We start from the raw sequence: 26714 nt of genomic DNA on the forward strand, positions 1-26714 counted from the left end.
GCATCGGATGCAGTGGTGTAAAGCACGCCGCCACTGGACTCTAGAGCAGTGGAGACGCGTTCTCTGGAGTGACGAATCACGCTTCTCCATCTGGCAACCTGATGGACAAGTCTGGGTTTGGCAGTTGCCAGGAGAACGGTACTTGTCTGACTGCATTGTGCCAACTGTGAAGTTTGGTGGAGGGGGGATTATGGTGTGGGGTTGTTTTTCAGGAGCTGGGCTTGGCCCCTTAGTTCCAGTGAAAGGAACTCTGAATGCTTCAGCATACCAAGAGATTTTGGACAATTCCATGCTCCCAACTTTGTGGGAACAGTTTGGGGATGGCCCCTTCCTGTTCCAACATGACTGCGCACCAGTGCACAAAGCAAGGTCCATAAAGACATGGATGAGCGAGTTTGGTGTGGAAGAACTTGACTGGCCTGCACAGAGTCCTGACCTCAACCCGATAGAGCACCTTTGGGATGAATTAGAGCGAAGACTGCGAGCCAGGCCTTCTCGTCCAACATCAGTGTCTGACCTCACAAATGCGCTTCTGGAAGAATGGTCAAAAATTCCCATAAACACACACCTAAACCTTGTGGAAAGCCTTCCCAGAAGAGTTGAAGCTGTTATAGCTGCAAAGGGTGGGCCAACGTCATATTAAACCCTATGGATTAAGAATGGGATGTCACTTAAGTTCATATGCGTCTAAAGGCAGATGAGCGAATACTTTTGGCAATATAGTGTATGTGGACATCATGTTTATCAGCACACTGTCGCGTGAAAAATTAATGGATTTTTTAAAGCTGCATATCAAACGACACTAGAGACGCTACTCTTTACAACCAAACAGATTTCAATAAAAAAAACTTAAAGGTGCACTCAGTAAATTTGTCTTTGTGTCATCTTGGACTTACACTAACACCTAGTGGCTTGGGTGTAGCATCATTTAAAATCAATAGTTTTCAGTTTCAGATGCCATTGTAGAAATTTTGTATTAAGTGATTACTTTAATCAATTGGTGAGAGTGTCAAATAACAGGACGGTTACTGAGATTAACTGAGCAGTATTCGGCTGGTGATGTAATCCTAACATTGCAGCCCCCATGTGCGGACCCTCTCCATGTAGCAAAAAAAAAACAGCTTTTATAAGGTTACTGATATGACTGGAGTCTTCATTTTAAAGCGAGTGGTCATGATTTCCTACATATATTGCAAAATTACAATTCATGTCTTTAGCAGTTAAACTTTTTTAATGAGGAAAAAAATTACTGAGTGCTCCTTTAAAGAGGTTTCTTACCAGAGGCACTTTTGTTGGCACTGCGCCTGTATGAGCGCTTCACGGAACTGAATGTCATGCTGTTGTGTCACATGACGCGGTGCACCAGAAGTTTAACCCTTAAATGACAGTGAAGAGTCTTGTGAACAGTATTCAGCCAGTTTTAATTCATTTAAATTATGCGTTGCATATACTGAAGCCAAAATACAACGTCCACACATGTGGGCGCGGGGTCGCACGATGATATGTGAAAACATTATCACATGAACTGGTTATACTAGAGACAATCTCCTGGAGCAACCTAGGGTTAATGGGATAGTTCACCCAAAAATGAAAATTCTCTCATTATTTACTCACCCTTATGATATCCTAGATGTTTATGTTTTTCTTTATCCCCCCCCCTTCAAAACTGGTTCTGATGTGGTGACCGTTGTACACCCATGTAAATTTAGTATCACTCTTGTGTTTTCATGAATGTGCATTGGCAATTAAAAAAAGTACTCAAAATAATGTTTTAATTAACATTTTTTAAATGAATACTTTTCCAGCGTTAGTAACCTCTTGTTATAAGACATTCGAGTTATAAGACGAAGAGTTTCAAAGAGTTTGTTCTCTGTTAGTATGATAACAGTATGTTGAAATGCAAATGAAATATGCACTCTTAAAAGTTCTCAGAACAGACATGGCGTAATTTAAAATATACAGTATACTAATATATATATATTAGGAAAATATTTCTAAGTCATATCACACATTTTTTTGTGCTTGAAGAACATTATTATGACAGTTGCTTTTAACACTGTTCAAACAAGTTGTAGAATCATAAGATGGAAACAAGCACCTAACCAGTGTAATTTCTTAAAGTACACTATATTTGAACAATGTATACATCCCCTAATTGCATTTTTAAAAGCTATACTACTTTTCCACTTCATTTGTAGTGATCAAAGTTTCTCTGTGTGCATTTGAAGAAAGCATGAAATAAGTGCAATTACATGGTACTTTTAATTATTACATAGGTATGTTAATGTATTTGTAGTATACTTATCATGAAATAAATATATTTTAAATACAATTTGGCATATTACTTTTTCGCTAGGGGAGATTTAATAGATAAAATAAAACAGGGAAAGTACATGAGAAATGAGAAAGAGAGTTAGCATCAGATTGCTTAATGCAGCCAATGCTGCAGGTCAAACTCCATATGGCGGGAACAAATAAATGAGCTCATTTGGAAGGCAGCATCATACATACACTGAGGGAAAATGCATTTCTGAGGCCTCGAAATGGCTATGCTGTATAAACACCAGTCCTTTCGAGAAAGCCATTATGTGGAGATCGATTTATCAAAGCTGATTAGTCCACTGCTGTCCTGTCCTCGTTTATAGATTCTTTCATCTATACCAGCCCATTTCTATGATCAGCCTGCGCTAAAGCTGTGATAGCATGGAAAGCAATTGCATTTCAGTTCTGTACATATTATTCCTGCATTTTGATATTAAGATTACTGTCATGTATTCTAGCAGCTAGCAGCTTGGATCAATTGAGAATGTCCTTTTAAAGTCATCACATGCATCTCTCAAATTAATATTTATACTTCGGTCTTCTCGTCTTCCACTATTAGCAGCAGGTTTTGTTAAGTGTTAGGTGCTCATGAATACAATTTGTGCGAGACTTTGCACCACAGCCTTCTGTGATAAAACCTACCTTATTGCTGCCATAGCCCTTGAGGATGCAATTAAAGTAAACATAGAAGGAGGAAGTGGGGCAAACTGGGTTACATTACCAGTAGTTGCCTGCAGCATTGAGGGCAAGAGTTTATGAGGGTCAAAAGTAGCCAGGAGTTGAGGTGGGTTAGGGCTGAATCAATATAAGATTTGTTTTAAGCAGATCAGGGATAATCTCTCCGCTTCTCTTTCCAGCTCTTCTCAAAAATGAACTTATTAATTAATTAACATTCTGAAGAATCCTGAACCCATTACAAATCTACTCTCACACTGTAAAAATGATTACAGTACATCTACTCAATAAAATGATAGCAACAGAATACAAGCAATATTTTTATTAAACACAACTATATTTAGTATTGAGTAAATATCAATCAAATGGACTCATTAAAATGTACTCATTTAAAATGAGTAAATGCAAACAGATCATATAAAAAACAAATAGAAACTAAAAAATATTGAGATAACTGGAATTAAACGAACCACCATGGTTATTAATAGTACTCAGTAAAATTGATGTAATAAATAACACACAATTGAGTTACAATTATTAATATTGATGAGTGAAGTAATTAAATGAATTTCAGTCAAATAAATCTTGTATCATGTATCAATAACAGGCACAGACTTGAAAGATGTAGAACTTTTGCTTTATTACTGGCAACAAAGCCCATCACTATCATTAAATATATTCAGTCAAATTCAATCCTTTTTTTCTGACAATTTTCATCACTTTAGAAAATCAACTGGTTCTTTAATTTCCATGCTGAAATAACCAGTTTGCATCAGCATGAAATTCCAGTTCAGGTCCAGGCTGGCTTAAGGTAGTTTGTTGCTGATCTAGCTTTTGAACCTGGTCGACCAGCATAGTCTTTCTAGTGAACATAGAAGTCTTTCTGATTAAGCTAGTTAAGCAGCCTGTTGGATTAAACCAGCACATGGCATTCAAAACACAACATATGGTGGTGACCAGCCATGTCTTTTCAGCAAGGTTGATAATCATCTGCAGTGTTTATAGTGGCTTGGTAACATGCACCAGCTTTGGTCATCAGGAGAACTTTGCTTGTCCTGAGTCTCTCAGTTTATGTTTGTCTAATTGTGTGTGTCTCACTCTCAGGGCGGTCCAGGTATTAGAGGTTCAAGAGGAGATCGAGGGGAGCCAGGCTTGATGGTAAAGTACTGCCTTCAGTCACATGTGCTTTTACAGTATCCCATATGCAGGACCACCCAGAATTTGTATGACTTTCACAAAGAAAAGGCACTGACAATGACTTAAAACTGTGAAAAATCTATAAATATACACAATGTATGCACCTCTGTGTTGTTTTTGAAGGATACCAGTGTTTTCACACCCTGAGTAAATATCACCCTTTCAATCTGGCCCTACACACTAACAGTCTGTCCAGCAGGTTTTCAGGGGTTTTTCTGAAAGATCACTTTGTTTGTTTGCAACTTTTATTCAGCTGTAGCTAAAGCTGTAGTAAAGTCCCTCCAGATGTGTCTGTCCATGCACAGAATGCACCATGCCCTGGTCCAAATAAAGCCATGCTGGGGCAGACGTAAATTCATTTCACGCTCAAAAGTTTTATTAAAACAGTGCAAATGAGTACCTCTGATAAGTTTGTCACAAGCTAGACTGTGACAAGTGTCTTTTGCTTCCCTGATTATTGCATTCACTGATGGAGAAGGAGACTGCACGGCATTCACACTTTGTTTCAGCAGCCCAGCTTGTGGTAGGCCTGAAATGTTATATAATTGTATTGATGAAATTAAAGGCAGTAAAACCAAAATATTTTTTATGAGGTTACATTTATTTATTTATTTATGGTCTTTTTTTCACTCAAAATGTTTCTTATTTTTCTTTTTCTTTTTTTACGCAATAAAGATGTACATTATGTTACTATACTGTACATTGTAGGTTTTAAAGTCTGAGTCCACTTGTGAAAATGCCTCTATTTAGCATTATTCTAGTTTAATGCATTTTTCTTATTACATATTTTATTATCAGCATATCAATAAAAAGTTGAAAAAAGGAACGTGAAAATTAGAATTTCTTTGTATTTGGTGTGTCCCCATGCTTTAATGACAACATGCACTCGAGCTGGCATCAGCTCCACAAGTTTGTGCAAAACCTGATGATCATGTTATCCAGCATGATTTGAGAGTGTTCCAAAGAGCATCTTGTGGGCTTCAATGGAAGCAAGGAAATCTGGCCTTTTGTACAAAGGAGTTAACAAGGTCACAAAATTGCTTATCTGATTAGTGACCTAAAATAGTGCAGAATCGTTCATATTTCTTATTCATTTCATATCCTGTGTTTCTTTGTTTTAGATTTTTTCTAAAATGTCTGTCTGTCTGTGTCTGTTTTGTTTTTTTTAACTTTGAATTAATGTTTGAATCCCTACAGACTTTTGGACCCCACTGTGTATTTATACTGTTGCTAGACGTTGCACACTCTAAACATCAACAGAAGTTTCTTTTTGTTTTGTTTACTCTGTCCACTGTATGTTTTTATTCTTGTATCTTTTTGTATATACAGTATAATATATATATATATATAAGCACTCAGAGCTTCTGTAAACCAAAGCAAATTCATTGGCCAATAAATTTCTTTCTGATTCTAATTTTAATTTAAGATCATGTCCTTATCTAACTCTGTGTTAAAGGGGCCTCAAGGGCTACCTGGTGAGATTGGACCTCTTGGACCACAGGGGCCACCAGGTCCTCAGGGGCCAAATGGACTGTCCATTCAGGGGCCACCGGTAAGCTGCACAGCTCTCCATCTCTTCTAGTCCCAGCTTATTAGGCAATGTTTTTTTTGTATTTTTTTTTTTTTGTATAAGAAATATAGTCACATTTTGTTTCTTATTCTTGTTTTTTCCTTTCTCACTTCCTTTTTTATTTTCCAATTTCTCTCTCCTCAGGGGGCTCTAGGAGAGAAAGGAGAGAAGGGTGAAACTGGTCTGCCAGGCCCTCAGGTAAGAAAATATATCGCCCTCCAGTCACATCAGCACTCATACTGACAGTTTCATAACACCCACACAGTCTCTCATTAGATAACCTCATCCACTCTGTGATAAAGTTATAATTATCACAGTGCAATGGGTGTCTGTGTGTGTGCTGCTGAGTATGTGTAGTATTTCTGCATGTTCAAGTACGTGTCTGTGTGTGTTGAGTGATAAGCCACGCATGTGTGTTTGTGTAGTTTATCTTGAATTAAGGAAGGCAGGCCTGAAAGAAACATAGAACATGTGTCTGAAGGGGACATACAAACACAGATAATGTTGGTGGCCTAATGAAATTAACTAGTGCCTTCATGAATTACTCAACATTCCTGAACTCAGCCTGAAGACTCGCTTGTTAGCACAGGAAGGAGAGTCTGATTGGAGGAAGTGTTAGAACTGAGATGTGTTTCTGTAAAATAAGAACTCATTTATTTGTCATTTGGTTTGCCATTTCGTGTACAGAAGGATTTTTAGAAAAGGTTTCTCATGATAAGAATGAAGGCTGAGTGATATAATAAATATTCACAATACTATAGATGCACAGTGATTTTCCTGGTGATATAAAATTAAGCAGCATCAAGAATAATATGATTTTAACAATGCCTGTTTAGTTGTAAAAAATCACTGATTAAAATAAGTAACCCTTTTAAAGGGGTAGCTCATCTAAAAATAATAATTCGCTCATCATTTATTAATCACCCTCATGCCATCTCGAACTCATATGACTGTCTTTCTTCTGCGGAACACTAACGAAGATATTTTGAAGGATGAATTATGTGTTTTTGTCAATACAATATAAGTCAATTGGGTGCAAAACTTTCAAGCTCCAGAAAGGACATAAAGTCTGCATTAAAGTAATCCATATGACTTAAGTTGTTTAATCCATGTCTTCTGAAGTGATATGATAGCTTTGGGTGAGAAACAAAGCAAAAATCGAAATCTTCATAACAAAAATCAACAAAAATCTACACTTCTACCCAGCTGTCCTATGCATGTTCATAAGAGAAACTTGTTCACGCATTCTTGCACTTGATGCCTGCACGTTTACATGTTCTCACAAAAACTTACAGCATAAAATACTAAGATATAAATGAATGCCCAGCCCAATTCAGAATACAATATGACAAAGCATTGTATCAGTTTTCAACTGACAACTTAGCTGCAACTATTGGGCATCACTAAACCATTTCTAACCTCGTGCGACCCTGCGTCCTCAAGCGCATACATTGTGTTTTGTCTTTGCTATACGCTATGCATAATTAAATTTCATTTAAACTGACTGATCTCAGTTCAGGACTCTGGGTTGTCATTAAAGGGTTAAACTTTTGACACACTGAGCCATAACAACATGGCGCCAATCACAGCTGAGTTTTTCTTTGGTAGAAACGCCTACAAAACCACATCTGGTAAGAAACCTCATGAAGTTTTTACATTGAAACCTGTTTAAGTCAAAAGATTAGAGTGTCTAGTTTCATCCGATATGCCATTTTGAAAACTTCATCCATTTATCGCGAAACGGCACGCTGTTAAACACAATGACCGCAGACTTGGACTATAGGGCTATTTTCCCTTAGAAATCCTATATTCAGTGTGCATTATCATATTGTGAATCAATGGGTGCATTTAAAAGATGGAAAATGTTGCTTTCAGAAGCTGTCTAAAGAGTTAGGATGAAAATAAGGTGCATTTCAAACTGTTCTGAGGCCTGTGCAGACAGACAGCACACTGGAAGTTTGGTAATTCACTAAATAGGGAGCAAGGGAGCGAAGAAGCATCCTACAGCTTTCCTATGCTCTTAAGTGCATACACTCCAAACTTTCAGTCAAAAGTTCAGTTTCAGGCTGCAGATTATGTTTGCACAACTTAACATTGTTGGCAGACATGGGACAGTGGTAATCAGTTCATAGATTCAGAATTTATAATGCTAAATTTTATTTTAACATGGTTGGCAGTGATTGGACGAAGATGACCATTACTTTGAATCAGAATTAGTTATGCTAATTTCTGATTGGTAAAATGCTTTAGCACTGGCTATAACTTGTTTGTTTGACAGTGCAAAGAGAGAACATTGAGATTTTGTTTCCAATGTAGAAAAAAACATTATAATATGAAAGTCAAATCAAATCATTTGTATTTATATAGTTTTTTATATGTACTTTCCAAATATACATTGTTCCAAAGCAGCTTTACAGAAAATCAGCTGTAATGTCTGTAACGTCTCAAAAACATGAATAACCAACACTACTGGAAACATAATAAAAAATTTGATAAATAAAATCAGACTTTCTATAGCTTGGTATTATTTAAAATTTCACAACTTAGTCCCACTGTCCCCAAATGAGAACATAATTTTTTTGCATGTTTATTAGGTGCTAGTTACAAATCAAAAAGGGAATTGGAAAATTCATACAGCAGTCACGCTCCGGTCTCAGGAGGTTAACTTGTTGCTAAATTCATGTTCTGTTAAACCATTTTTATAGAAAGATTCTCTATCAACTCACATTGTACATTATGATTAATGATCCAGAGGCCTTTTGACATGAAGATTATAAAGTCATTTTAAGATCTTATTTGATGAAGAAGCTATTATGCCTAAATTCAAAGACTATGCAACAACTCAATACAGAGACGATGGAATTCATAGTTTGCCTCAAGCAGATGCTCTTAGACTTGTATGCCTCTGAAATCTATTTCAGAAAGTTGTTATAGCTCTTCCTTTTTTGTGACAATCAACTGCTGGTTTTTAAATTTTTGCTGAAAATGTCACCTAATGCTTCAGAAACATTCGCAGTGACAGTTTCATTTGTTGAACAATGGCTGTTTGATGTGAAGCCAATGACAACCACTCTACAAAAATCCCCTGTTCTCCAGGGGGACAAAAAAGAACATCCTGGCTTTTTGACCAGCTGCCAGTGGTCAAAGTATAAAAACACATAATAAAAAAACAATCCTCCTACAGTATATACAGTGCATCCGGAAAGTATTCACAGCGCTTCACTTTTTCCACATTTTGTTATGTAACAGCCTTATTCCAAAATGGATTAAATTCATTATTTTCCTCAAAATTCTACAAACAATACCCCATAATGACAACGTGAAAGAAGTTTGTTTGAAATCTTTGCAAATGTATTAAAAATAAAAAACGGGGAAAAAAAATCACATGTACATAAGTATTCACAGCCTTTGCCATGACACTCAAAATTGAGCTCAGGTGAGATGTTTCTACAACTTGATTGGAGTCCACCTGTGGTAAATTCAGTTGATTGGACATGATTTGGAAAGGCACACACCTGTCTATATAAGGTCCCACAGTTAACAGTGCATGTCAGAGCACAAACCAAGCCATGAAGTCCAAGGAATTGTCTGTAGACCTCCGAGACAGGATTGTATCGAGGCACAGATCTGGGGAAAGGTACAGAAAAATTTCTACAGCATTGAAGGTCCCAATGAGCACAGTGACCTCCATCATCCATAAATGAAAGAAGTTTGGACCCACCAGGACTCTTCCTAGAGCTGGCCACCCGGCCAGACTGAGTGATCGGGGGAGAAGGGCCTTAGTCAGGGAGGTGACCAAGAACCAGATGGTCACTCTGACAGAGCTCCAGCGTTTCTCTGTGGAGAGAAGAGAACCTTCCAGAAGAACAACCATCTCTGCAGCACTCCACCAATCAGGCCTGTATGGTAGAGTGGCCAGACGGAAGTCACTCCTCAGTAAAAGGCACATGACAGCCCGACTGGAGTTTGCCAAAAGGCACCTGAAGGACTCTCAGACCATGAGAAACAAAGATTGAACTCATTGGCCTGAATGGCAAGCATCATGCCTGGAGGAAACCAGGCACTGCTCATCGCCTGGCCAATACCATCCCTACAGTGAAGCATGGTGGTGGCAGCATCATGCTGTGGGGATGTTTTTCAGCGGCAGGAACTGGGAGACTATCAGGATCGAGGGAAAGATGAATGCAGCAATGTACAGAGACAGCCTTGATGAAAACCTGCTCCAGAGCGCTCTGGACCTCAGACTGGGGCGAAGTTTCATCTTCCAACAGGACAACGACCCTAAGCACACAGCCAAGATAGCAAAGGAGTGGCTACGGGACAACTCTGTGAATGTCCTTGAGTGGCCCAGCCAGAGCCCAGACTTGAACCCGATTGAACATCTCTGGAGAGATCTGAAAATGGCTATGCACCGATGCTCCCCATCCAACCTGATGGAGCTTGAGAGGTCCTGCAAAGAAGAATGGGAGAAACTGCCCAAAAATATGTGTGCCAACCTTGTAGCATCATACTCAAAAAGACTTGAGGCTGTAATTGGTGCCAAAGGTGCTTCAACAAAGTACTGAGCAAAGGCTGTGAATACTTATGTACATGTGATTTTGTATTTTATTTTTTATAAATTTGCAAAGATTTCAAACAAACTTCATTCACGTTGTCATTATGGGGTATTGTTTGTAGAATTTTGAGGAAAATAATGAATTTAATCCATTTTGGAATAAGGCTGTAACATAACAAAATGTGGAAAAAGTGAAGCGCTGTGAATACTTTCCGGATGCACTGTACATCTTAGCTTGAGATGGATAACCCTCTAAAGAAAGTTGGGATGATTTGCATTAAGCAACAGATAACTGGGGCTGTCCACAGTGACGTCAGGCACCTATTTTTTGTTTATTTGTTTTTGAGGGGGCACCAGCAGCATTCCTAACTCTTGGCAAGATAACACAATAAAAGATAACAGATAACTATGCAAGATAACATGATAACAAGATTAAAAAAATGTATATACATTGTTACAACATTAGTAGTTTATACAATATATGTGAAAGCTGTTGATCTGTTGAAGGAAATACACAGTTAAACATTAACTCCTTTTGTATTCCCATGGAAAAAAAAAGTCCTAAGATTTTCGAGTAGATATAGGGCAGATATAGATGTCGATTTAATTTTCAAATTAAAGCAATGTTCTGCGGAAGGTGTGAGTCTATTGGACTGACTAAATTTAGAATACATTTTTGCCACAGCATTTTAAGCAAACAATTCTTATTTTATTTACCTACAATAACCATGCAACCTTATTATCAAAGAACATATACTTTTCTACATTCAAAATCCATTTGGCTTACAAATATTCTAGATGTCTGCATCCTTGCTATCATTTACCACCAGGTATTGACTTTCTAAGTTATGTTGGCAAAAAGGAGGATGTGGTCTTTGTTGTGCAGGGTGGATTGTCATACTGCAGCAGAGAGGCCAGTGCTTCTCACATTGTGCTAATCTATCCTATCATTCTGTTAATTATATTCATCGGCTGCCAGTTGGCAGTTCTCCATATCATTCGCCGCATCTCCTCCTCTGTCTGTCGCTGCTGCTGGCAGTAAGAGTCCCATATATAATACTGTTAGCGGTGCCCTCACACAGTTAACAAAATAAGAATTACGAGTCCAATTTTGATAAAGCAAAGCCCATTTTAGCCTTCGCGATAGCGTGTGTGTGGTGCTGATATATGGATGATGTCAAGTTAAACTCCAACTCTGTTGATTTAGCGCAGATTTCTCCTGTTGCAGCTCACTTCTGTCGCATTTTGTAATATTGTAGCTGAAGCTATGATATTCAAATAGTGTCATAATGAAGAGGAAGGCCTCTTCATTTTTTAAGCAGTCCTTTAACAGCTTTCATCTGAAGCAACTCACTTATCAAGTGAAATTGGTGGTAGACATTGTGAGGCTCAAACCTGCAGCATTTTGGTTACCAGTCCAGATCTTCATCCACTAGGCCACAGTACCCTGCTTGTAAAAAACAACTTAAACTATCCTAAGATGGTTTGCTGGTCTTAGCTGGTCTCAACTGGTAATGCTAGTCTGATTGCTGGTTTTAGAGGGGTTTTGGGCACTTGTCAGCTGGTCAGGCTAGAAGACCAGTTAGACCAGCTTGACCAGGCTTGGAGGTCAGCTAGATCAGCTGAAGACCATCTTGGACAGGCTAGGAAACCATTTAGACTAGCTGAAGACCAGCTTAGCCAGACTGGGAATCAAGCTATGTATAGTAGATCAGCCTAAACCAGCTAAGACAAGCAAACCAGCCTGTTTTGTTTTTCAGCAGGTACCCCCCTTTTATGTTCTTTTGCTGCCACAAAGTTTAGCAACAAGGTATCATGCCAGATCTGCAGTTCTGCTTTTCAGTTCACAATGACTCAGACCACACAAACTGTCCTCACTTTCGAATTACCTTCTCAGCTCTGGGACTGAGTACATGGATAATGTCAATAATGTCACCAGTGAGAATTGAAGATGGTCTATTTATCCCGATGAACACGTGGAACAGCAATGCAACATTTATTACTCAGTAGAGGCCACACTTTTTGTAAGCAACTATTCCTGTCATTAATTTAGTTGTTTTGTTTATTTACTTTCAGGGTGTACCGGGTGCCAGTGGAGGGCCTGGCAGAGAAGGACCTCCAGGACAGAGAGTAAGCGTCTTTTGTGACTCATTTCAGACAATATTTCTATTCATTTAGATGTGAAAAATTTACTCACTATCACATAAGATACATTTAGGTTACAAATGATTGTCTGTGATATTATTAAAGAGGGCATATCATGAAGAATTAATTTGAACTTGATTTGTGGAGATCCTGCGTTTTCTGATTTCAGAAACATATGCTCAAATGAACGGCCACAAAATTAAAAGATGATCAGCCACGTTTACCCAACTAAATACTACAATTCCTAACCTCCAGAAAATCTAACGCCAACAGCAAAATGTGGTCTGAAAAAAACGTTTGTTGTTCGTGGCTGTGTAGCACCTGTCGCTTTGCAGATCCTTCAGAAGGATTGCATTCTCATTTCATATGCGAAGAGGGTAAAATGAAGACAGATACTGGTCATGAAAAACTAAATGATTACTTAACCAAAATAAATAAATAAATTACAAAATGTCAGCAGGTTGCACCTCAGAGGTCTTAAATGACAATGTTAGTATGGTAAAAGGAGTTCAGAGTATCCCACTGAGTGAGAATGATGGAATCTTCTTTCAGTATATCCACATGGGCAGCTCATCAAACAGAGCTTATGTGTTATTCTGTCTCTAAAATTATCTGATTACACTTAAACTGGCACTGACTTGAACAGCACAACCTGAACTAATCAGATCTGTGTCTCTACACTGTCATAATAACTGCTCAATGTGTTTATTTTCATATCTGATTTTAGGCTTCGTCTCAAAACTGAATTAAGTGAATTGTGAACAAAGCTTCATTTGACATTTTAGAATCACAGTGTGTGATTCCTAGAGATTTGGGGTGATATTAGTATGGTTTGTACACTCTGCAAGACTTAGAACTTGGAAATATAATTGCTTCCACAGAGTCTAGGTGTTTTGTGCCGCATGTATAAGCACAGATAAAGAGATGTTTAAACTTTAATATCTTCATTCATAGAAGAGAAAAATATACCAAGGCTAGTTGTCACACTTTTTACTCCAGTGAATATCTCTCAGGCTAGGTCTATTTCTGAAAATAAATTTCTGTGTAGCCAAATACCTTTAATTCTTGGCTGCCCAAAAGCTATTGGACATTTTCACCATAAAAAAAAATACATAAAAATTAAAAAGATTTGTGAGTCGCGTGGCGCCATGGGAGGGTCGGACGTGGGAACGGCGAGCTCTGTGCACTTTGAAAGTTTTTAATACTTTTTGTGTCATAAACCAGTGAGATTCTATACACCCTGTTCCATAACTGTTCTATGAAGACAATATGTCAAAGAATTCAAAATCCTCGGGCTCTGGAGACATTAAAAAGACACTTATGTGCTCAAGCTGATACCCCAGACAGGGCCGCAGACCAGGGACTCAGTTTGGATGGTGTGGCGGGAGAGATTCAGCATCAACTGTCGAGTATGTTGGCAATGCTGGCAAAGGTCATTGCCAACTTGGAGGATCTTGCTTGGTGTGATCGTCGATCGATCACTGCCATGGAGACGAAATTCTCGGAGATGTCAAGAAACGAATCGATTATCTGGAGTCATCGGAGAGGGAATTAGCTACTAACCCGCTAGTGACCAAAACAGACTCGGAACACGTTTGGGAAAAGTTGGAAGACCTTGAGAATCGTAGCCGGCGAAACAATGTCTGAACTGTTGGAATTCCTGAGAACGAAGAAGGCCGAGATATGGTGAAATTCCTAGACGAGCTCTTCCCGAGTCTGCTCGACATAACAGGCCATAAGCTGGAAATCGAGCGAGCTCACAGGGTTCCGGCTCAGAGATCCACTGAGAGAGACAGGCCCCGATCAATTCTGGCCAAATTTCTGAGATCATCTGATAAAGATCTTGTGTTACGTGTGGTGAGGTGTAAAGGAAGCCTTTCTTGGAAGAAGCACAGCATTTTCTTGTTCCCAGACTTTGCAAATTCGACAAGAGAGAAACGTGATCGACTCAAGGAATGCAAGAAACTCTTACATCAACGGAAGGTAGCTTTTGCACTGATGTTCCTGGCCAAATTGAGAATAGATACTAAAGATGGCCGCAAAATATTTACATGCCCACAGCAAGCAATGTCCTTCATAAACTCAATGGAATGAATGAGTAAGTCATTGTGTGATACTGTCTATAAAGCCGAGTGGACCTGACTCACTGAACATTCACTTGACTGTTCGAGGAACTGAGCGCCTTCTTTGTTCCTTTTTGTGTTGGTTCCACCTTGCGGCTGGAGTTTGTTTTGTGGAGTAACACTCCTTCAGGACAGTTTTTAGATGAATCTACATGCTTTGTGTTTATTCCACCTATTGGCTGGAGTTTGTTTTATAGATTATTTTCTGCTGTTTAATTCTGTCTCACAAAATTTGTACAGAAGCACCGGACTTGAGCAATCCGACAGCAAAGTTGTCGTGGGGGCTCTCGTAGGTGTACATGGACTGTTTGAGTTTAGAGAGATGGACTTGCAGGGTTGGTGCTGTCATGTGCGGGGTTAATGTGCACATTTTTCTTTTTTCTCTTTGTTTAATTCGGGGGGAAGTTCAGGGTTTGATTGTTGCACTAATGTTGGAATGTGGTCTTTATAATCTTCTTTTTGACACACAATAATATCAAAATGTCAGATGTTAATATGAGTGGATTGTCTCTCTCCACTTGGAATGTGAATTGGTTGGGGCACCCCATAAAAAGAAGGAAGGTTATTTCTTTCCTTAAATGTATGAAATATGATATTGTGTTTCTTCAAGAAACACATCTTTCCCAGCAGGAAGCTGAAAAATTTGGGAAGATATGGGGTGGACATGTTTTCTTCAGTGCTGGCTCAAGTAAGAGCAGGGGAGTCGTTACATTGATAAGTAAACATCTACAATTCAAATGTCAAACAGATTAATGATAAATTAGGAAGAGTCATTATTGTTTTAGCAGAAAATCAGGGGCAAAGGTTGATTTTAGCTAATATTTAATCTTTTGATGGACTCAGTCCTTGATCATAGTGAAGCAAAAGTGTGCAAGCCCCCTAGAGCAACATTGACGCTTCACGGGATGTGTAAAAATCTTGGTCTTACAGATATTTTGAGACTTTTGAACCCATCTGGTAATGAGTATACATTTTTTTCATCAGTCCATAAGATTTATTCTAGAATTGATTTTTTTTTTTTAATATTTAAGTCCCTCATTTCATCTGTTGTGGATTGCTCAATTGGAAACATCTTATTCTCAGATCACGCCCTGGTGAGTTTAGAGGTGTTGCCACATAGGGTCAAAAATAAATCATATAGTTGCCGCTTTAATGTAACCCTTTTGCAAAATCCTGAATTCCAACAAATGTTAAAGGCTGAAATCAATGTTTATATGGAGACCAACTGGTCCTTAGTATCCTCTGTAGGCGTGGCTTGGGAGGCACTTAAAGCGGTTCTTAGGGGTCGGATCATACAGTATGCCTCATTCATCAAAAAGCACAAGAACTCGTGAAGTTGGAAGGGAATATTAAAAGTGCCGAGGCAGAGCTGAAGCGCCGAATGTCGTTTGATAGCCTCAGAGAATTGACCCGAATGAAATACAGATATAATACTATTTTGTCACAGAAGGTGGAGTTTTGGCTATTCAGGGCAAGACAGTCATACTTTGAGTCGGGGGACAAAGCAGGGAAGCTTTTGGCTGGATATATAAAGCAGAGAGAGTCTTTTTCTATCATTCCCTCAGTGAAATCTGCTGGTGGTGAAATGTTTATCTCGGCCATTGATATTAATAATGCTTTTAAAGAATTCTATCTTGATATTTGTAGTTCCACATCTTCATCTACTGATGAAGATATTAGAAACTTTGTGGAACATTTAGAACTCCCTAAACTGACGACTGAGCAAAAAAATTCTCTTGATTCTGAGATAAACTTGGAGGAGATTGGCAAGGTAATTAAGGCCTTGCCTACAAGCAAGGCTCCGGGGCCAGATGGCTTTGCCGCTGAATTTTTTTAGATCTTATGCTACAGAATTGGCTCCACTTTTGCTAGAAGTTTATACAGATTCATTAAAGAATGGAAGGCTTCCGCCAACCATGACACAAGCCCAGATCAGTCTGATACTTAAAAATATATTTTATTATTCTTCTCCGACTCCACTAGATCTATGCCTTGCCTCCACAGAATTATTAATTCCTTTTCTAAGTTCTCAGGATACAGAGTCAGTTGGTCTAAATCCAAATTTGTGTCTCTGACAGCGTACTGCCCAGTAACAGCTTTTCAGCTGGGTGCCTTCCAGTGACCCAAACAGGGCATTAAGTATTTGGGCATTTTATTCCCAGCAAATTTGTCTGGTTTAGTTAGTTCATTTTGACCCCTTAATAATTTTTTCGAGCAATGTGGGCAGGTGGGCTTCATTACATTTATCAATGATTGGGAAGGTTAATGTTATTAAAATGAATTGTATTCCAAAGTTTAACTACCTGCTGCAGTCTCTCCCTGTAGATGTCTTCCTCTCTTATTTCAAGCAATTTGATAGCATAGCAAAGTCCTTCATTTGGAATGGTAAGCGTCCCAGATTACATTTCAATAAGTTACATAGGCCGATTGACAAAGGTGGGCTAGGCCTACCCAAGATTTTGTTTTATTATTATGCATTCGGTCTCAGACATTTGGCTCATTGGTAACTTCCACCTGAGAGAGCCCCTCCCTGGTTTCGTATTGAAAAGGAAGTTCTTACCCCTATTTCGCCATTGCAAAGCCTTTCTATCAAACTAACCGGAGAAGTTAAGTTACACCCCGTTGTCTCGCATTTGCACTCGGTGTGGAAAAAAGTGTCCAGAGTGTTTAATTCGGACATTTATTTAAATGTTGCCTCGAGCATATGGCTGAACCACAAATTATTTATTAATAAGTCCCCTTTTTGCTGGTCAGAGTGGATCGTGAGGGGGGTTACTACACTTGGTGACCTATATGAGAGTGGAGTGTTGAGATCCTTTGAAAATTTGGTTCAACATTTTGGGATTCCTAGATCTCAGTTCTATAACTATTTACAGCTGCGCCACCTGCTCTGTACTGTTTTTGGGAGTAGTTTACACCCCACTAAAGCGGCAGATACTTTGGGAGAGGTGATTACTGCTTTTGGAACAGGTCATGAGGCATCAGTGTATTACTCCCTGCTAATTCAGAGTCTGGGGGACGGAGCTTCAACTTCCCTCAAGAGATTATGGAAGAAAGATTTAAACTCGGTATTGGAGGAGGGAGTGTGGGCTAGGATTCTAAAAAACATAAAGTCTGCATCTAGAGATGCAAAGGTGCGCCTTACGCAATTCAAGATTTTACATAGATTCTATTGGACCCCCTCTAGATTGTATAGGCTTGGTCTTAAAGACACACCCGCCTGCTGGCGATGTCAAATAGAAGATGGAGACAACCCATGTCTTTTGGGGGTGTGTTAAGATCCAAGAATTTTGGTTGAAGATTCAGAGTTTTATGTATAAGGTATTGGGCACTAAAATTTTATTTTGCCCCAGACTCTGTGTTTTAGGCAATGGGGCGGTCATCAATATAGAGAATAAGCACATAAAAAACTGGGTCCTAACTAGCGTTTTGATTGCCAGACAGATAGTTTTAAGGGGATGGAAGTCGGCTAGAGCACCCCCATTTCTGGAGTGGTGTTCGGAGATGGGCAGGGTGGCAGCTTTTGAAGAGTGGTCATCCAGAAGACTGGGGAATTTAGACTTGTTTGTGGGGAAATGGGGCAAATATCTGGCTTTTTTGGATGGCTCTCGGGGAGGGACTGTGGAGAGAGAGGTGTAGTGGATAATGTGTGTGATTATTTTATATATATATATATATATATATATATATATATATATATATATATATATTTTTTTTTTTTTTTTTTGTGTGTGTGTGTGTGTGTGTGTGTGTGTGTCTATAATCATGTAACCACTGAGGTGTTGTTGGAGGTTGGGGTGGGGTTTTGGGGGGGTAATAGTGGGGGTTAAATATTGATTCTGTTTGTATATGTTTTGCTTTTCTTTGTTAAATAGATTAATCAATATAAAATGTTAATCACAAAAAAAAAACAACAACAACAAAATAAACAAACAAACACATTTGTGTAATTGGGCTTTTTACTGAAATACTTTGAGTTATTGAGATATAGACCTTATGACTACTTCCTGAGTGACAACTAGCCCCGGTCTCCCCTACTTGTAGCCTTTACTGATAAAACCCCATTGAAGACAGACAGAAGAAAAGAAAAACCTTGCAGGAATCATTCTGCAATGAAGAATATGCATAATATGGTTATTTGATTGCTGTTCCTAAAGCCATGTGGTCTTATTAAATGTTAATGTCTTAGTGATAGAGAGAGAGCAGTTTTCTGTCTCTCTTTAATAATGAGCAGCCTAAATTAAAATATATGAGTAAATCTGTCAGTCTGGGTCAGAAAAGAAAAACAAGGGGCACAAATGAAGGCAATCAAACTCTAAAGCAACTCTTACTGAGGAGATTCATTGTGCCTGTCTGTCTGTCTGTCTGTCTGTCTGTCTGTCTGTCTCTCTCTCTCTCTCTCTCTCTCTCTCTCTCTCTCTCTCTCTCTCTCTCTCTCTCTCTCTCTCTCTCTCTCTCTCTCTCTCTCTCTCTCTCTCTCTCTCTCTCTCTCTGCTGGTGGTGTGGCTGCTTATATGCCACTCTCCCCATGCTCACTGGAATTAGAGACAGGTGTTGCACATAATCTAGCTCAGGTGCAAGCGCCCTTACCGCTTTCTCTCTCTCTGGACGGATGCTCGACCACGCCCCCGCTGCCACAGACCACCTAGCAAAAAATATAGATGTTTGGCTTTGAAGTTATAATAATCTCAAAAAAGATAACTTTAAAAAGAATATAAAAGAATATTATTACCATTCCAAGGTCAACAAAGGATGTTTTATCTGTACATCACACACACTGAAGTGCTGAAGAAATTATTTAATGCTTCTGTGAATTTCACCAACAAAAACAGACTTCCAGGAGACACTGGGACAATGGTATGAAGCATTTAGAATCATCTAAGTTGCAAGAGATGAAATTTCAGTATAACCACCAAATTCAAAGTGGAATTGTCCATGTTCTGGCATGTCTCTGATGCAGTATGAATAATGGCACATTTGGTTTCTCACATTGCGCATGACTTGAACTCTCAACATGTAGAGCACAAAGAAAATAGGTGTTTATAGCAAGGGTCTTCAACATTTTTCAGTCCAAAAACTTGTATTCTGATGGTTTATGTTCTTAAAGTGTTGTACTTCAAAGGTATGCTATACTTGAGCCATTTTATATGTTACAGTGTTTGCCATAAAACTTCCACTGGCCTCTTTCCCAAGAAAGCCTGATATCTAGGCCAGTGATGCATGTTCCATGGAAGAACACTTAAGCTAAAAGGAAGCAGCCAGAGCTGTATTATATAATAATTTATTAGATATGACATTAAGTTGTTTTTTAGTCTTTATACCCTACTAAGGGACATTTGATGCATCAGAGAATTCCATACTAAACGGTAGTCTAATTGCCGTTCAAGGAGAGCTCGTTCTAACACATGACAGTCAAGTTGAAACACATATCTACCTGTTCTGTTTTTACTTTCCTCCATAAGGACCAAAGGGACTTTAAGTGTGTGTGGATCTGGCATTTTGCATTTAGATTGATGGCTGTTGAACTGTTCCGAAAGGAGGTTCATGTTGTCAGTGCAGTGAGGTCGGCCAGATTAGTCACATGCAACAGCCAACCCTATACACACACTCACAGCTGAGGAACAACTCTACAGTCTGATATATTTATTTCAAGATCCTTACAAATAAAACAAGTTACAGACTCATACAGGTATTTGTATCTTGTTCTGAGTATATATTTTGCTCGAATAGAGCAAAAAATTAATATGAAAAATTTAATTACCATTTTTGATTATTGGTGTCAGAATAACAAAAGTTTTTCCCCCATTTTTTTTTTTAAACAATGTGTGTGACAGTGGCGGCTAGTGCTTTTCAAAAGTGGGGAAGCTCAGACTATTGTTTTTGTAGTCTACAATGTTGCTTCCAAAGCTGTTCAAACTACTACTCAAACTAATATTGCTTAGCAGAAATAATTCAGCTCAAAACTCTTTGCAACACAACAGACAAAATATCCAATTAGGAAAGCTGAAATAAATGTGTTCCGTTATATTGCAAATAAATGTGCGTGCATTTCCGGACTGTCTAACACTAAACGTGACAGCGATGCTTTTATTTAACTTCTTTCATACACTGTCAATAATGTATATCCCCGTTTAAATTATTGGCCATGTGTTGCGAAGTCCCACCCATTTAAGGGCTCGACCATCATCTTTAGAGAAGCCAGGCATCCAGGTGGGACAAAAATACATTGATTGAAAACCCATTGTCTAGTAGGCAATCAGATGCAGATCCAGTGCAAATAGCACTTATGCAGCTCCCATAGACTCCCAGAGTAGCGTCTGGGTGAGACCCAAAATGACATGTTTAGAGCCTCTAATCCAATAAACATCAATCTTTTGGGCCATTTTTTTGAATGGTACAGGTATCTGCCATAGCACAACTTCAGTGGCGCTCTATGGGCCATGCGTCCTCTGTCTTCTATGGACATATTCATGTAGAAAGAAGCGGATTGCGTTACTTGAATGAACAGCGCAATAGTGTTGTGTAATATCTTATACTTTTATTCTCTAAAATATTGAAATGCAGATAAATTTATAATGATTATTAAACTTGTCATTGCCGCATTTCTTATGAAATTTTAAGAGAAGCTATGCTTGTTGTGTAGTCTTAAGCAATTGCCACTGGTGTAATAATCAGATTTGTTTTGTAGGGGCTGCCTGGTAAGGATGGACCCCAGGGACGAGTAGGTCCTCCAGGACCTATGGTATGTAACATGATAACATCAGCCTTTTTTAACACTCTTACTTGAGCCTTGACCATAACCTTTTTGTCCTTTCAATATGTCATTGTAGGGAAGCCCTGGGGCACCTGGGGCCCCAGGATCAAGTGGACCACCAGGACCAATGGGTGATCAGGGACTGCCCGTGAGTATTGGATAACAGTCATACTGAACAGGTTGAACTCAAAACACTGTCATTAATGTGCGATCAGGTTTCTTTAGCTTAATAATATTTGTTAAAGGGCTAGTTCACCCAAACATGAAGATTCTGTCATCAATTTTACACCCTTATGTTGTTCAAAACCCATATGACTTTTGTTTTGGTGGGGGGGGGGGGGGGGGGATAAAGGAGATGTTAGGACTTCATTCATTAGGCCTATCCATTAACAGAAGAAAGAAAGTCATATGGGTTTGGAATGACTTTAGGTCTGCGTCAATCTGATGCGTATGCAAGGGTCATTTTTATAAATGTGGTTTTATGGATGTTTTGTTCAATTTAAAGAACACTGAATATGAATTCTGGGAATCTATCCTGATGTTGAGTCATTCTCTTCAGTGTCTGACTCAAGCGTCATTCTCACTAAGGTACCAGACCATCCAAAGCTGATCAGAAGACCAGCACTAAAACCACAGACAGGAACAATAAGGTCATTAGGTCAATGAGCAAATGATCCCTTTGGTTCTCTGCTCTGAGAAATCTCTGCAACTGTCTTGTTTTCAAGTAAAATGTCTAATGTCTAAACAAGTCATGTTTGGAACTTCATATATTTATTTATTTTTTTTTGCTTCATAAACATTTTGTTATATTTATACTTAAAACAAGAGACAACAATTTGCCAATGGAGTTAAAAAAAAATTAATAAACATTATTCAAGATATATTATCTGAAAACAATATCTTATGCATTTTTGCTTCTCAAGTAAATTTATTTTGTTTTAAGGATGTTTATTTATTTTTTTTACTGTAAAACAAGACCAAAATAAAAATTTAGGAATTTAGGAATTGATAAAAAAAAAAAAAAAAAGACTAGCATATTTCATCACCACCATGTGATTTGGTGGGGGGGAGAATGGTGTGCTGATATCTATGATGGTCTTCTAACTAGATCAGTGCTAAATCAGTACTAACTTGCATGAACTAGCCCGATTTTTTCACCTTGTGTATTTTTTTGTTTTGTTTATCCACATATTAAGAAGCTAAAAATTGACCTTATTTCCATGATTTCAAGAGTCACTAATATACTGTCTAGCAGTAATATATGAACTCTATATATATTGGAGACTGGCACAGTTTTGACTGTGAAGCTCTTAAGGCCAAAGTATACTTGGCGCGTCCACGTTGCCGATCGCTCTGCGCACAGTATGCGTGACGTAAATTTTGTCATAATCCAGCCCGTGCGGTCAGATTTTCTCGACTCGCGCACACTGTCTTCCTCAATGTGCATCGTCGGTGCATGCGCTGGCCATTATCTCTACTAAAAGAGTATCAAAGAAGTTTTAGTGGGCATGCGTCAAACGCATTCATAGTCGCTCGGAGTCAGAAGAGTATACTCACAAAGACAACGTGGTCGAACAGGCGCGAGCCGATCCGGAACATATACATATAAGTATACCTGGGCCTTTAGAAAGTAAGTGCTCTGGCTCAGCACAGTTTCAGCCCTACAGATCGTCCTACAATTTGAAAACTTAACTTCTGACTGAAATAATTGTTTCTCGGTTTCTCTTTTTTAAGTTCCAGTATAAGCACACAAGGGATTCAGTGATCTATATGAATGTCAGTCTCCACTAGTTTCCTGCAGTTTGACACCTTTTTGAATTTGAGTGTACATAAATGTTATATAGCATTCTTTTTTCACAAAGATTAATTCTCCACAACGTAAAATAGAACCATATGCTTCACAGCTGTCATGTGGAACATCTGCAGAGAGCTCTATTACTGTGTGGCTTCTTGACACTTATATGAATCCTGTACATCCTTATCTTTATAAGGCCTGGAAGAGAGATTTTCAGTGAAATGACAGGTTTATGATCAATATGGGCACAGTTTATGGGAGAGCAGGGTTTTGTTAATTCTAGTCAATAAAACATACAGTACATACTGTATAGAGCCACAACACTTGGAGCCATCATGTAATCTCTTTCTCTAAAGTGTTTTGTTCTCTCTCTCTGATGTGTGAAATCACTTAATCTCATACTCTGTATGACCATATTTTTGGCATAACCACATTTCCATGTGATGGGAGTCTATTTACTCCAAAGCCTACAATGACTCTTGGGTTACATCACATTTTTACCCAGATGTTACGATATCAGAATTGTTTAGCTGCCACAACACTGTGGCCATGAATCCCTTTCTGTTTTCCAATGTATTAGCTCAGTGACACATCCGTTTTATGCATTTGGCTTGTGTGTTTCATCTATGATCTTTCTAGTCCTAAACTGACCCCTCTCAGAGCAAAAAAAAAGAAAAAAAAAAAGTATAATAATAATTTACTCACACTTATGACGGTCCAAAACTGTGTGAGTGCATCTCTTCAACTTCGGGCACTTTTAGCACTGTGGACTTTTAAAAAGTAATGTCTCGTTAAAACATTTATTTTTTTCAAACTCTCACTAATATTGTTTTCAAATTTTCTAGTAACAATGTCCCACAGTGTTTGTACAGTATATGCATCACAGGAAATTTGTCTTTTTTTTCCCTGAAAGTCATTAAAATTCCCACCACTGTTTCATTTACACCACATCTCAAATTCCACCACATCTTAAATTCTGTATTTTGTTTATTAGAAATCTGTGATGAAAATGACTTTTTCTTTTTTTTTTATTGGGCGACTCCTTTGTCTTACTATGGCTAATTTCATTGCTACCATTTTATGTATTCTAAATACACACAATTAAATATATACATATATTTTTTTTTATGTTTTTTGCACACTTTGGCATAGCAGTTTGATTGATTGGAAATTACACCGAATAAAAATATTCTGCGATAAGTGATATTTACATTTTTCTTTGTTTTATTCAAACATCAATTGTCTCATATTTAATCTCAATCCTGCTCTTCACTGACACTTTTGTCAACTTGGTTAACAAGTACACTCACTTTTGAAGAAAAATACTTCAGGTGCAAAATGGTTTGGTGTAGTGGAAATGACATCACAACTGTGGGACAGTTGTAAGAAAAGAAAAAAGAAAAAAAAAAAAGAAATCATTTCCACGCAATAAATATTGAAATTGTTTTTGTTCACTCATTGTTTAGATTATCATATTTTTAAACATTTAATAATTTTTATTTTAATAATGGATTTTCATAGTTCAATATTTAATTGTCTGGGCAAATCTGGTTAAAACAATAAAATCTGTACATAAGGCATTTGAAAAATACCAAAAGTAAATGATGAAGGCATGGTAAAACGTTTTGGTTTGGAACTACATAAAGGGTAAATATATGATGACAAAATTTTAATTTATGGGTGAAGTATCCCTTTCTTTGTGTTTCATTTGCGCCATGTTCTTTGCAGATCTGTGACTCATGCTAACAGAATTCAGAAACTCTGCATGTTTTCCACTTTCCTCTATGGTGTCAGATTAATATCACCAGAACTTGAATCTGAAAAAGCCTCAGAATTCTTGATCTTATTAATTCATTATATTAAACAAATAATAAAAAAATAAAAAACATATACAAACAGAATCATTACTTAACCAAGCCTATATAATCTAGAGGGGGTCCAATAAAATCTGTGTAAAATCTTAAATTGCATAAGGCGAACCCTTGCATCACTAGATGCAGACTTGACATTTTTTTGAATTCTAGTCCACACTCCTTCCTCCAATACCAAGTTTAAATCTTTCTCCCATAATGTTTTGATAGAAGTTAAAGGTCTGTCCCCAAAACTCTGAATTTGCAGGGAGTAATACACTGATGCCTCATGTCCTTTTCCAAAAGCAGTAATCACCTCTCCCAAAGTATCTGCCACTTTAAGGGGGTATGTGCTACTCCCAAAAACAATACAGAGCAGATGGCGCAGCTGTAAATACCTATAAAACTGAGATCTTGGAATCCCAAAATGATGAACCAAATTCTCAAAAGATCTCAACACTCCACTCTCATATAGGTCACAGAGTGTAGTAACCCCCCTCACAATCCACTCTGACCAACAGATAGGGAACTTATTAATATGAAATTTAGGGTTCAGCCATATGCTTGAGGCAACATTTAAATAAATGTTTGAATTAAACACTCTGGACACTTTTGTCCAAACCACGTGCAAATGCAAGATGACAGGGTGTGACTTCTTCGGTTAGTTTGATAGAAAGGCTTTGCAATGGCAAAATAGGGGCAAGAACTTCCTGTTCAATACGAAACCAGGGAGGGGCTCTCTCAGGTGGAAGCGACCAATGAGCCAGATGTCTGAGACCGAATGCATAATAATAAAACAAAATCTTGGGTAGGCCTAGCCCACCTTTGTCAATCGGCCTATGTAACTTGTTGAAATGTAATCTGGGACGTTTACCATTCCAAATAAAGGACTTCGCTATGCTATCAAATTGCTTGAAATAAGAGAGGGGGACATCTATAGGGAGAGATTGTAGCAGGTAGATGAATTTTGGAATACAATTAATTTTAATAACATTAACCTTCCCAATCATAGATAATTGTAATGAAGCCCACCTACTCACATCACTCGAAACTTTTTTATTAAAGGGTCAAAATTAACTCTAACTAAATCACACAAATTAGCTGGGAATAAAATGGCCAAATATTTAATGCCCTGTTTGGGCCACTGGAAGGTGCCCGGCTGAAAATCCGTTACTGGGCAGTACGCTGTCAGAGCCAAAGTTTCGGATTTAGACCAGTTGACTCTGTAACCTTAGAATTTAGAGAAGGAACTAATAATCCTGTGGAGGCAAGGCATAGGTCTAATTGGGTCAGAGACGAATAATAAAATATAATCTGCGTAAAGCAAAAGCTTATGCGCCACACCTCCCGCCATCACCCCTGGAAAATCATCCTCCTTTCTTATCGTGGCTGCTAATGGTTCCAGGGCAAGACAGAACAATAATGGAGAAAGAGGGCAACCCTGCCAAGTGCCCCTATCCAGAGTAAAATAATCTGAAATTAATCAATTTGTTTGTACCACCACTACTGGGTGTCTATAAAGTAACTTAATCCATTCAATAAAAGTATTCCCAAACCCGTACCTTTCCAAAATCTTAAAATGATAATCCCATTCTACCATATCAAACACCTTTTTGGTGTCAAGTGAGATGGCAGCGACTGGAGTCTCATCATTCGCCACTGACCACATGATATTGATGAAACGCCTAATGTTATCAGAAGAGCTATGGCCCCAAATAAACCACACCT

The 26714-nt window shown here is 38.3% G+C and overlaps 1 protein-coding gene across 2 annotated transcripts in view; it reads left to right on the plus strand.

Annotated features, from left to right (window-relative positions):
- Positions 1–26714, plus strand: part of LOC127453428 (collagen alpha-1(XIV) chain-like) — a 194505-nt gene that overhangs the window by 135651 nt on the left and 32140 nt on the right. For both annotated transcript variants that reach the window (XM_051719753.1, XM_051719752.1), the window contains 7 exons: positions 4102–4155; positions 4673–4717; positions 5651–5746; positions 5909–5962; positions 12396–12449; positions 21276–21329; positions 21418–21489. In XM_051719753.1, the coding sequence (XP_051575713.1) occupies positions 4102–4155; positions 4673–4717; positions 5651–5746; positions 5909–5962; positions 12396–12449; positions 21276–21329; positions 21418–21489 (429 nt within the window). The remainder of the gene's footprint in view (positions 1–4101; positions 4156–4672; positions 4718–5650; positions 5747–5908; positions 5963–12395; positions 12450–21275; positions 21330–21417; positions 21490–26714) is intronic.

The sequence above is a fragment of the Myxocyprinus asiaticus genome, chromosome 15 (genome assembly GCF_019703515.2).
Source record: "Myxocyprinus asiaticus isolate MX2 ecotype Aquarium Trade chromosome 15, UBuf_Myxa_2, whole genome shotgun sequence".
Classification (NCBI taxonomy): Eukaryota; Metazoa; Chordata; class Actinopteri; order Cypriniformes; family Catostomidae; genus Myxocyprinus; species Myxocyprinus asiaticus.